The sequence below is a fragment of the Panthera leo genome, chromosome C2 (assembly GCF_018350215.1).
Source record: "Panthera leo isolate Ple1 chromosome C2, P.leo_Ple1_pat1.1, whole genome shotgun sequence".
Taxonomy (NCBI): Eukaryota; Metazoa; Chordata; class Mammalia; order Carnivora; family Felidae; genus Panthera; species Panthera leo.
In genome coordinates, this window is record NC_056687.1 from 109,917,358 (window position 1) to 109,930,580 (window position 13,223).

Here is a 13,223-nt window from a genome sequence, read left to right on the forward strand (position 1 = left end):
CAGAGAAACCAGATGGAGAGGTTATTGTGGAGTTCCAGCCCACAGCCAGCTATGGTTCCTGGCAAAACCCAGGATCAATGGGCATCTCTTTCAATGAAGGGGCCTTCAAGTGATTCCAGACCCTAGTAAGTCATCCCATGAGAGTGGAGAGAAAGAGAGAAGAAGGTCTAACAGAAGAATTTCATAATTACCTGAAAGAAGGAAAGTTAACTGGCAATTTTAAGATGTTTCCACTACTGTTGCCTGGCAGGGAGGGAATTTAGACATTAGATCAATAAAAATAGATGATGATGATGATGATGATGAAGAAGAAGAAGAAGAAGAAGAAGAAGAAGAAGAAGAAGAAGAAGAAGAAGAAGAAGAAACTCTACATTTTCTTTGTCCATCTGAATTGTATTTTAAGTAAATTTGTGATTTTACTACGACCATTATTATGACGAAGTGTTCTCCACAAATTCACCTTCAATGTAACTCAAATTTCCCAATTTGAGCCCCCAAATTTTATGTGACAAGATGTTCTATTGAGTTGTTTGATAATTTTCCAGTATTTTTCCTGATATAAGAAGGAAACATTTTCTCCATGTCTCCCTACCTCCACCCCAAAACAGTCAGATCTTTACAGATCTAAGACTACTCTTATCAGCATGTCCCCTCTCCCCACCACCAAGAAGAGGTCAGAGTCCATTAAGGATTCCATTTTCCAAGGGGAACACTAAACAAAATTCCCATCCAGTCCCTCATGAATATTAGACCCATGAAAAATTATGCTAGAGTTGTTTCACATGGTTGAGGTAAAGAAAATGGAGAATGAGAGATTTCCTGAGATTGGGAAAACTGGTAGTTTCCCATAATGGTGTGGTCTTATGTGGCTCACCCTAGCTGCCATCTTGGGAGTCACTGGACTGGGAGGTCCATGCCTGTGGGAGTTAGATACCAAATGCCATGCGTGTGAATGCAATAGTTTTGCATTCTGTGCCCAGCCCATGATTAGTGGAGATTACATTTAAGAAAGACATCTTTGAGCATTCCCAGAGCACAGCACAAAGCAAGGCATCAGCAAAAGTAACAATGGCAGTTATGAGTCAGTCATTCCTTTTGTTTTCTGGCATTAGGTAACCTAAGAATTCTTATTGGTTCCAACCAAAGCAGGAAAAAAAAAAGTACCAACTGATACTTTTCTTCCCATTTGTTCTAAAGTGTATGTCTAAAGCAATAGCCTAAAGCAATACCATACTACTTCATGCTGAAGAAGTCAGGAAAACATGGTAATTTTAAATTTATAACTAAGATTCTGCTTAGGATCAACAAACACGAGGTGAAGGAAAATAATAGAATTTATCAGGAAATAGATATCACACTACCTCTGTCTCTGGGGTTTTCATAAGGATTGTATGAAATATGGAATATCATATTACTTTCCTATTGCTGCCATAACAAATTGCCACAAAGTTGGAGTCTTAATTAACACAAATTTATAATTCTGTGGCACAGACTTTTGATAAGATCCTCACTAGGTTAAAATTTAGGGTGTGGCAAGGTGTATTCCTTTCTGGAGGCTCTAAGGGAGAATCCATTTCCTTTTCCAGCTCTAGATGCTGCCTACATTCCATTACACAGAGCTCATCCAGATAACCTAGGATAATGTCCCCATTTTAAGGTCAGCTGATTAGCAACCTTAATTTCCCTTGGCCATGTAGTTTAACATATTCACAGGTTTTAGGGATTAGGATGTGGACATCTATGAGGGTCACATTCTGCAGACCATAAATGTGAATTGCCTGGCCCAATACCCAGCAAATGCTAAGCAACAAATAAACACTAGTTCTCTTTTCCACTTAGTCTCTGTTCAGGCTGCCTTAATAAATACCCCAGGTTTCAGTGGTATTAAACCACTTTAGGGGCATCTGGGAAGCTCAGTCAGTTAAGCCTCTAACTCTTGGCTTCAGCTCAGGTTGTGATCTCACAGCTCATGAGTTCGAGCTGTGCATCGGGCTCTGTGCTGACAGTGCAGAGCCTGCTTGGGATTCTCTTTCTCTCCCTCTCTCTCCACGACACCCACCCCCCACCCCCCATGCATGCTCTCTCTCTCTCACTCTTAAAATAAATAAATAAAAACTTAAAAAAAAACCACTTTATTGGTTTAATAAGTAAATACCATGTTTAAATAATTAAGTACCACTTATTTATGGTATTATTCTGGCTTAAACAACAGAAATTTATTTCTCACAGTTCTGGAGGCTGGGAAGCCCAAGATCAAGGTGCCAGCAGATTTGTTCTCTGGTGAGAGCACCCTTCCTGGCTTCTATATAGCCTCTTTGTCCACACATACTTTTCTTCTGAGGAAAGAAAGGATAAGCTCTCTGGTATCTTTTCTTATAAGGACACTAATCCTATCAGATTAGAGCCCCAACTCCATGAACTCATTTAATTTCTTTCCTTAGAGGCACCATCTCCAAACAGCTACACTGGGGGTTAGAGCTTCAACATATAAACTTTGAGGAGACACATTCAATTCATAACACTTTCTCACCTAACAACCCACACTATCTCCTTCAAATTTTGCCGCGACCATCCCCAATATGCCTACTCAATCTTACCTACTGAACAATTCACATACTTGTCATATAGGTATGCCCAATGAATTTCAATACATTTATTGGAACTATTCAATAGTTTTAATCATATTTGCTATGGACTACCAAAATGTGTCTCCGTCCGCTCTCTCTGTGCTTTTAACTCATGTAGTCAACCACTTTCTAGACATCTGTATTTGTATGTTTCATAGGCTCCTCAAACTCCACATGTATTATTTAGACACATTAACTCAACCCTCCCTCAAGTCCAAAAAAAAATCCTCCTCATCTAGTGTTCTTCATCCCAAGATATGGTACCTTCTTATTTGGTAGTCATTCAAATCGTAAACTCAGGGGTTATCTGACCACTTCCTCTAATTATCCATATCAAGTGAATCAGCAAATCTGACATATTTATCTCCAAATAACTCTTGATCCCAGTCCTTCCCATGTTCCATCTTGCCTCCACTAAACCACAGCCTGTTAACTAGCCTCTCTATATTCACTTTTGCCTCCTCCATTCCTTTCTATTCAAAACAGCCCAAATAATCAGTCTCCTACCTAAAGTTTACTGTTGTTCTCTATGTGGTATATAAGTTCCTCCATGCTTATGCTCCTTTCTACCTGTTTGGTCTTCTCCAACAGTCTTTAAATTTCAGTGTAGAGTTTTCTCAGTCTCCAATATTTCTCAGTCTCCAATTTTATCATTTCCCCTCATACACATTGTTTCCTCCACCTGGAATAATCTCTCCCCTTCCTCATTAGTCTGGCTAAAGTCTATTTATCTCAAAAGTCACTGCTTAACCTCTAGTGCTTTAAAAAGGACTTACCTGACTCCAAAATTAAGTTATTTTGCAGTAACATCTATGGCTGTTGGGAAGAAAAATCTTTTCCTTTACTCTCTTAGGTTTATTTCTCAGAGGCCTGCAAATTAAAATGACAAAAGACAGATTAACAAGGAAAGAGACAAATTTAATCACATACCCATGGGACTTCATACAAAAATGTGTTTCAACAGATGGGTAGAACAGATGGCTTATACACCATCTTAATAGGAGAAGAGGAGGAGGAGAAAGGCACTCATGGGAAAATACTTCTAGGAAGGAAAAATGGGCTCTTACGAAATAGATGGGATATATAACAGTTTTGTGGCAATGCCTGCTTAGCCTGTTTAACATTGGAATGCTGACTTCTAGTCTCCAGTGATAAGTCCATCTTGTCAGTTCCTCTCCCAGGGGAAGGGGTTTATGACAATTGAGTTCTTTTGAATCCTTCTGGGAGGCTCTGCTTTTAGGAAGTTCCAAGATTTCAGGAATTGAATGCCTCTGCTCAAAGTAATTTTTATGCCACAGAGGTGTATTCTGGACCCCTTCAAAGCATACAGCATTTTCCTTTCTTACCTCACTGCACAACCATTTCTTTTGCCTTTATCTTCTCAAGACGGTAAGCAAATGAAAGATGGTGCCACACTTGTCGTGTTCAGTGAGTATCCCTAGCACCTTTAAATCAGTGAAAATATGTAAATGAACTGGATGTCCCCTAGTGAACCTAGTGTCCCCTGCACCCTATTGGATAAAGGCAGTAAATAATGACAATCCTTTAAGAAAGGCAGGGGCAGTTTTATATTTATGTATTTCAAACTGGTGTCAGGCTGTTTTCAAGATGTAGCTACCAAAAAACCCAAAATATGAACTCATTTCATTTCTTTCAAGACTTTCAGGAGAAAACGCATCGATCCACAGGTTCTTTTACTGTGTCAACAGATGTTTACTATCCACGGCCTAATTGGACGCAAATTCCGGATTTAATCATGGGAAATAAGAAAGTAGAAAGTAAAACCTATTTCCTCACATGTTTGGTGTAGGTAAGGAAACCCGCGAGCCTTTTGCTCCCTCTCCTTCCAGAGGTACAAAAATAGAGGACTGCGGGCACACCAAAGAAGACTTCACCTGAGCCAACTTCCTGATAACAGATGTCGTCCTCCCTGACGTCACCGGAAACAGCTACTTGTGACGCTCCAATAGCCCTCCCTCTCGCGCTGGGCGCCGGAAGCAAAACGGAAGTGGACGTGCACTAGCTTCCGGGCCCGGACGCCATTTCTAGCGGTTGCAGGTTCTCACGAGTTCTAGTCTGCTGGGACAATGAGCTATGACTACCATCATAGCTGGGGCCGCGATGGCGGGCCCCGCAGCTCCGGCGGGGGCCACGGGGGAAGCTATGGAGGGGGCCATGGAGGGGGCCATGGAGGGAACCGAGGCTCTGGAGGCGGCGGCGGCGGCGGCGGAGGAGGAGGTGGTCGAGGCGGCCGAGGCCGACATCCCGGGCACCTGAAAGGCCGCGAAATTGGCTTGTGGTACGCGAAGAAACAGGGTCAGAAGAACAAGGAAGCGGAGAGGCAGGAGGTAAATCTGAAACTCGATAGTGGAGAGGGATGAGGCAGGACAGGCTTTTTCCCTTCCGCCGCCCCTAACCTTTTCGTTTTTTGTTCCTTGACTCATGCATGTGCTGTGTGAAATGAAAATCAAGTGTGCAAAGGTATTATGCTACAACTTCCGGTAGCGGATATTATGTAGTTTAACATTAGCCATGCTCATCTGACCTGGAGCAGTTAGGATTTGTTCAGGCTGGATGTATATTTTGCTTTAAGGACGTGAGAACTGTGAACAAAACAAATGTTAAGTTCACGTCCTATCCGAAGTTAACTTCCTTGGGGTATCACTGTGTTAGTATCCCTGGCCACCCTTTCCCTTAGGAAAATTTTGGTCATTTATTTAAGTTCTTTGCCCAAAGAGTTCGAAAATAGCGGTCTTCTTGATTCATACAAGTTTGCGCGGAATAAAAGCTGTCAAGTACTATTTTGAATGTAGATCGCTCAGAAGAATAGCCTAGCTTTCATATTTAGCATTAAAAAATAGCCACAAACCCAGGTTTTCTGTTTTTATGTTGGGCTGGGGAGGTTTCTGATGAGTAGCAGCTCCTCTTTGAGAAGGAAACGTGGGATCCTAGAAATAGGAGACGTTTCAAGAGATTAGTCTCTTAGCGTTGGTGATTGCCCGGCCCATTCGGTTTGTAGCTTGAAGATCTGTAGTAAGGAAAGCATTAAAGTTCGCTGAGTGGCTTATTTTAGTTTAGTTTTTTTTTGTTTGTTTGTTTGTTTTTAATTAAACAGAAGCTTTCTTACTATAAGCCTGAGAACAACTTTTTAGTAACTTCATTAAAAGCACCTTTCATGTTAGGTACTGAATGTATGTAATTAAGTTCTCATTTAGGCTTCTGCTTTTAAATTATTCCATTTCTTTATTTTTCTTTTATCCGTGTCATTTTCATCAAAATGATTTTTTGGCACTATCCATTTATCTTCACACCTTATCACCTTCTCTTTAAAAAATATATATATACGTACATGTTTGTCAGCCCAAAATTAACTTGTTCATTGAGAAGACTTTTTTTTTTTAAATGAAGGGGAGCACATCTAAGTCATCTTGACATTGCAAGGATAATTGGCTGATTGCTATAAAAGGATGTGCACAGTAACTAGAAAAGTTACTCTTTATCAAGTTTTATTTAGCTCACATTATGGCTGTTGCCCTGGGGAATCTAAAGAAATATGATACTGAGAAATATGATATTGGTTGGGAAAATATGCGAACAGATGAAAAAATTAATCAGGAAAAATTGCTCATTATTTCCACCTGAAGCTAGTTGTGTTATGGATCATTCTGAATGGAATTCTGGATTTCTACCCCTTCCCAAACCTTCATTTTAGTAAATGTTACTACCATTTATTCACTTGCAACTCCCAAACAGGATTTATCTTTAATATTTCTCTTTGATTTCAGCAAATCTGCCTGCTCTTTTTATAATATATCCCAAATGCAACGACTTGTCTCCACAGCAGTTACCATAGATCAAGCCACTATTTTGTTCAGTGTTCTTGGCCTCCTAACTAGTCTTCTGGCTCCCACCCCTGCTCTCCACTGAGTCTGTCCTTTGTAGAACCACTCACAGTACTTTCAAAAGCAAAAAGTAGATTGCCTCATTCTCTAGCTCACAATTTGGGATTGGAAGCCAGGTCACATCTGTCTAAGTTGAATATATTTCAGTTGCATTCTAACATGTTTTACAGGAATCTTGGCAATATAGCTTCAATATACTACTAGGTTTCCCTCTGTGTACTTAACTCTCTGAGCCCATGTTCCCAATCTGATGTAATTGTAGCTTTTGTAAATATACTTCTATTTTTGCTTTGTATTACGATTCTTCTACCATTCTCTCTAAAATGCATCTCCGTCTTCTCTATCTCAATAGGACCATTTTTCAATGATCCAATGATTGGCTCATCCTACCTTTTTTTTTTTTTTTTTTTGACCACCTTCAGCCATATATGATTGCTTCCCAATTTCCCTAACTTTTAATTTTTAGGTAATCCCTATGTTTACAAAGTTACCACATTCTAGCAATGTGCTCTTTTTCTTTCAATTCTCATTTTTTTAAATTAATGATTGATATGTTTGAGACACTATCTTAAGCACTGTATTAATAGGGTGTAGGCCCTACCTTAAAGAAATTGTGGTGTAAGGGGCTGTTACAGGGATAGTTTACAATGTTAAAATATTAAAAGGAGAATGTGGATTATCATCTAACTCAGACTAGGAAGATTGTAGATTTTCCAGAGGAAATAACTCTTAATGTGAAACTTGGAAGATAGCGAAGTGTGTATGTTTGGAATTGGGGGATTTGGAAAGGGATTCTCAGGCAGAGGCAGCAGCACGTGCCACAACTTAGAGGTCAAGAGGAACATGTTCAAGGAACTGAAAGAATAAGAGCATGGGTGTTGGAGTGTGGTGAGATGAAGGCAGAGCAGTGGCTTTCAAACGTGTTGACAGTTTCCCACAGGAAGAAATACATGTTAATTTGCAGCCTAGTGTACAGGTATGTATAACTGAACAAAAAGTTTCATAAAATGATAATTATCCGTACATTGCTCTGAGTGTGGTGTTGGTATCTTTTTTGCTCTTTTTTTTTAATTGATACTGATAATGATTCTTTAATTTTATAAGCAACGATCTGAAAAGCCTGGTACTAGAAAAATAAGCAGCGCCTTGAAATTCATTGACTTTCCCCTAGGAACTCCTGTAAGCCATTAAAGCACTTGAAACAAAATAAATTATTGAGTATGTGTTTAAATTCATTTTCATACCAGTATAGAGAATGAACTGAAAAGAGGCAGTTCTGGGACAGGGAGACCAGTTAAGTAGCCTTTGCAGTAATTAAGGTGAGAAATGATAGCTTAAATTAGGACATGAAGATGGATGGAAGAAAGTGGACAGATTAAAGCAATTTAGGAGATTCAAAAGTGATTTTATCTGGGAGGGAAGGGTAAAGCAAGTATGTATTAATAAATGGCATGTTTATGACTATATAAGAAACAGGCTTGATGGAGGAAGATAGACTCAGCTTAAGGACCCTGAGTTTGATGTTGTAGGGCATAAAAGTGAGGATTTCAGGGAGGTAGGAGGCCCTGTGGATCTGATGCCTAGAGAAATCTAGATTGGCAGTTCGTGGTCCTATGGATAGTAGGTCCTATGGATAGTGAATGGAGAAGACAAGTGGGTGCAGGCCTAAATTCTATAGATCATTGTTTTTCAGACTTGAAAGTCTTGGCACCTTTTTAAAATGTGGGACGAGGGTGGAGTGAGAGATTCTATTTTCCTGACAGAATCCCAAATGGTGTCAGTGTTGCTAGTTTGGAGATCACTAGGGTTCAGTGTAGAGTAAAAAAATTTAAGGGTTGCAGTAAGAGAAGTTTCATAGATTCTTATCTAGGAAGGAACAGCCAGAGAAGAGGAAAATAAGGTGGATGTTGTTTTGGAATCCAGGAGCAGTGGTGAAGGCAGCAAAGGGTGTATGAAAAAAGGAAAGTAATCAAATAGTGGCAAATGCTACAGAGATGTCAAGTAAGGTAAGAACTCAGAATGTCTATTGGATTTAGCAACAAGGTCCTTGGCAACTTTAATGAGAGCCCTTTCTGTGGAGTGGTGGAGGTAAAAGCCAGATTGCAGGGGACTGACTAGTGAAGGAGAGGTGAAGAAATGGAGAACTTTTCAATCAGTTTTACTGTGAAGAGGAGAAAGAAAAATAGGGCAGTATCTGATAGGGTTGGGTGGATTCAAAAGAGGATTTTGTGTTGTAGAAGAGATTTGGGAGGCCTAGGTGGCTCAGTCTGTTAAGTGACCAACTCTGATTTCCTCTCAGATCATGATCTCATGGCTCCTGAGACCCAGTCCGGCTCCAAACAGACAGTGTGGAGCCTGCTTGGGATTCTCTCCCTCCCTCTCTTGTCTGCCCCCACTCCTGATGTGCACACACTCTTTCTCTGTCTCACAAAATAAATAAATAAACGTTTTTTCTTTTTAAGGTAAAGAAATTTGACTCTATTCCTGTTCATGTACTGATGGTAGGGAGTCAGTGGAGAGGAAACGTTTATCAGGTAGATTAAATTATGCTGCAGTAGTAAACAGCCTCCAAATCATAGGGAGCTATAACAACAAAGGTTGTTTTTCTACTCAAATTACTGGACCATTGGGAGTTAGGTTGAGAGTTCTCCTTATGAGAATGGTTCACAGAGCTCCACCCATCTGAAAAGTAGCTGGTTTTGGTGGCGGCTGGAGGGAATACAGTAAAGTGCCCTGATTCTTAAGAGACTCCTGTTTACATTTCTCTGGCCAGTAAGTCACATGGTCATGCTTACGTCATGGGTGGGAAAATGTACTTCTACCATATACCTGGAAAGAGGCAAACCAGAATATTGATCAGTAGGCTAATGACTACCAGAGAGAGATTTAGGAAAGGAATGTAAATCTCAATAGAAGGATTAGCCCTGAGGAGGTGAAAGGAATTGGACTGCAGAGTTTAGTGGAGAGATCAACCTTAAGCAGGAAAATGGCCTCCCAATTCCATTAACAGGAAGGAAGAGAACAAAGGATAGATTCTGATACAGGTGGACTTGGGTTCAGTGGTAATCAGTTGAGGACTTTTCCATTTGTTTTTGTTTTCTTTGTGAAATGTTGAGGGTGAACAGGAAGGTGGTAATGGTTTAAAATAGTTGCACACAATTAGAAGCTAATAAACGTAGACAGTTTGCTGGATGTCACTGTGGATCTTCTTTGCCAGGAATTTATGACTAAAAGCAAGGATATTTGAGGTTGTCCAAAAAAGGGGAAAACAATAAAAAAAATTAAATGCCATGATAAAATAAAATAGTCATGACACCCAAAACATGATTGAGATTCTCCATGCTTGAGGGGCGAGGTAGAGTGAAGGGTGATCCCACTGGTAGAAGATTAGGAGGAGGTAACCTACCAAAAAAAAAGGTTAGATCCGTGTTTGGAATTTTGGCACTCCTAAAATCTCCACTGCCCATAGCCTCTGGAGCCTCATTGTGGGAGAACCTTGTGAAAAACAATTTATAGGAGGTATAAGTTGTGTTTTTATTAAAAAGTATAAATTATTGGGCGCACCTGAGTGGCTCAGTCAGTTAAACATCCCACTTTGGCTCAGGTCATTATCTCACAGTTGATGGGTTTGAGTCCTGCATCAGGCTCTGCCCTGAATGACTCAGAGGATGGAGCCTGCTTTGGATTCTGTCTCTCCCTCTTTCTCTATCCCTTCCCCCGCTTGTACTTTGTCTCTCTCTCAAAAATAGGTAAACATTAAAAAAAAAAAAAAAAAAAGTATAAATTATGTTTTCAGGGGCTTTTCATTTTTCAGTCATCCTGCCTTTTTTGTGAATATCTAAAACTCATACAGCAAGGTGAGAAGAACTTTTGTTCTGCTAGTAGAGATAAAAAAAAAACTTCAAAATATAAGGTTTTGTTTGGTTGAAGAAATGTTGTTCTGTGACTTTCAATTGGAAATAAATCATTCTTCAGAGAAGTGCTTAATCTGTCCCATTTTGAAAGTGAGCAGAAGAAACAGTGCCTTTGGGTGGTTGAGGTGTTGGGAAAAATTAAGGAAACTTTGCTTGATAATGACTTTATGTCTTGGGGTTCCTTCCTAGAGTAGTCTTTAATCATTAAAATGTCTTGTAGTTTCTAACTGCCAAGAAAAAACTCGATGACCATTTCATGTAGGTATACAAAGCAATAAATGTTAACATGTGCTGAGGACATTACAGAATTCAAAGTATAGGGCAGAAATGTTCCAATAATGAAACTCTGTGTTGGGTGTTCCCAAGACCACTCAGGTTCCGTAATTTACTAGAAGGAATTGCAGAACTCTGAAGAGCTGACATATGCAATGTTTTGGGGTTTTTTACAGCAGATCTTTACAGATTAAAATCATCACAGGTAAAAAAGATGCATAGAGCAGTCTAGGAGAAACCAGGTACAAGCTCCTAGTCTTGGTGGAGACTACACACCCTATACTATGAAGAGATACATTAGTCTGATATATAAACCATTTTAATGAGATTTTCATGCTGTATAGTTAAAAAAAAATGATGGGCTTTAGTACCTGTCAATAAACAGATTTTGCTCTAACCTGTGCTTCCTTATGGCTTTCCTATCAGCCAGAGTTTGGACTTGTTAATTGTATAAGCATAATGATTGTTTTAGTAAACTTTTCAGTTAAGTTGCAGAAGTCTTCTGGAATTTCCCAGAGATCTGCTTGTATTCTTTTTGTGTATTTCTTTAAAGAGAAAAATGGATTTAACACAAAAGTCATGCACACTCATTGCAAAAAATAGATTCAGCCATCATCCTTTTGGCAAACTTCTCTGCAGCATCTACTGTGTGTCAGAAATACATCTGGGGGCGCCTGGGTGGCTCAGTGAGTTAAGTGTCCGACTTTGGCTCAGGTTATGATCTCACGGTTCGTGGGTTTGAGCCCCGTCTTGGGCTCTGTGCTAACAGGTCAGAGTCTGGAGTCTGCTTTGGATTCTGTCTCCCCTCCCCTGCTAGTGCTCTGTTTCTCTGTCTCTCAGAAGTGAATAAACATTTAAAAAAATATAATAATAATACAGCTGGAAGACATACTGCAAAAACGTAGAATATAAAGTGAATAATCTATTTCAGTATTAATAATAATGAAAATAAGATTGTGCTGCATATATTTTCTACGACTGTTTTTTTTTTTTCATTTAATATCTTGGTTGTCTTTCCTGTCTGCACACTTGAGGAAAAATCTACCCTCTCTTAACTACTCTGTTTAAATTCAACTAGTTACAATGTACAATTATAAAAGAACAGTTGTAAAAGTTCTTGTTCTTACTGTGTACAGTGTAATTCCTATCCTGTCTGGTATTGTTTGTTTAATTCTCTTCTGAAGCAGCTACATCATCACCATATTGGAGCATCATCTTCATGAATGTTGATCAATTTTATTTATTTCCTCTGAGCTCAGCCTTCTTCCTAATGTATTCATCTTTTTACTGTAAGAACTTTAAAGTGCTCATTGCCACCAAATATTATTTCCAGTTTTCAATTAGCTTTTTTTTTTAAACCAAACATTTGTGTTTTAGTAACTTTAATTGTGAGTATCTTTGAAAATTTCAGACAGAAAAATTTATAATAATCAGTATGTGAGAGGGTAGAAGAAAAAGGAACCGAAGTTTTAGTAAGGGATGTAAATGTACTTTCTTTGCCAGTTATATTGCAGCTAATTTTATAGGTATATATAGCAGAAAAAGGATATATACAAAAATATTAACATTAGGTCTATGAAGTGAAATTGGACTAGAGCACCTGGTAGGGCAATTTTAAGTTTCATATGAATGTTGGATATATATATCTGCTCTTTTGTTTTAGTTATCAAATGATTTTGTACATGCTTTCTAGTGTTGATAAGGATACTGTTTGCTTTGCACAAAATAGAGAGCTGTAGTACACATGGATGAACGTCGAGAAGAACAAATTGTGCAGCTGCTGCATTCAGTCCAAGCTAAGAATGATAAAGATTCGGAAGCACAGATATCCTGGTTTGCTCCTGAAGATCACGGGTAAAGCAAAACACATTCTTTTAAAGAATGGACTGAGTAACACTTCTTTCATAGCATTGGCTAGGGGGAAAAAAGATAATAAAAATAACCTCTTTAGACTCTTCAATAAGTGAAATTTAACCTTGAAGTAAGCCTTTTTCTTATATAGACTGACTCTATTTGGTGGTAGATTGAAAAAAATCCAGATGGCACATTCATTCCACAGAAAGCTAAATGGTAGGAATAGTCTATTTGGATATGTGATCATTATTAAGTTATTGTTTATTGTTTTCCTTTTCACCATCTTTGTATTTCCAAAATTCTGGGAGAAATCTGTAAGAAGTTAAATTGTTGCTATTTTAGGATGATTACAGGGGCTGTACCATTTAGAGGAAAAATTAAGAGAGGTTTTTCTGGGACTGTATAATGTAGCATCCCATTTATAAGCACTCAGAAATGGTGGCAGGAAGAAAATAGAAGTTGTGAAATGAAGCTTAGACAAATCAGAAAAATACGGTAAGTCATTGCAATGGAGGGATGACTTATGTGAATTTTAATTTTTTTAGCTACACAAGGAATAACTTGTAATATCTATTTACACGGAGGAACACTTTGAATTCATTATAAAAATCTAAGTATTTTCCTAATTGAGCTAAGAAAGAATAATAGCTGGT

At 38.8% G+C, this 13,223-nt stretch overlaps 1 protein-coding gene and 1 long non-coding RNA gene across 3 annotated transcripts in view; one reads left to right on the forward strand and one right to left on the reverse strand.

Moving 5' to 3' along the window:
• Nucleotides 1-2,204: 2,204 nt before the first annotated feature.
• On the reverse strand, nucleotides 2,205-4,515 carry LOC122229457. Of its 2 annotated transcripts, XR_006206999.1 has the most exons (4): nucleotides 4,425-4,515; nucleotides 3,974-4,072; nucleotides 3,404-3,497; nucleotides 2,205-2,336 (listed from the first exon to the last, which is right to left on the reverse strand). It is a non-coding gene; the product is annotated as an uncharacterized LOC122229457 (long non-coding RNA). The 2 variants fall into 2 exon arrangements; XR_006206998.1 differs by lacking the exon at nucleotides 3,974-4,072 and having other exon boundaries at nucleotides 4,425-4,509.
• The window catches only part of DHX36 (DEAH-box helicase 36), a 50,958-nt gene continuing 41,940 nt past the window's right edge, over nucleotides 4,206-13,223 (forward strand). Inside the window, exons 1-2 of the mRNA XM_042954585.1 lie at nucleotides 4,206-4,975; nucleotides 12,446-12,570. Of these exons, the coding sequence (XP_042810519.1) occupies nucleotides 4,715-4,975; nucleotides 12,446-12,570 (386 nt within the window). The 5' untranslated portion in view covers nucleotides 4,206-4,714. The remainder of the gene's footprint in view (nucleotides 4,976-12,445; nucleotides 12,571-13,223) is intronic.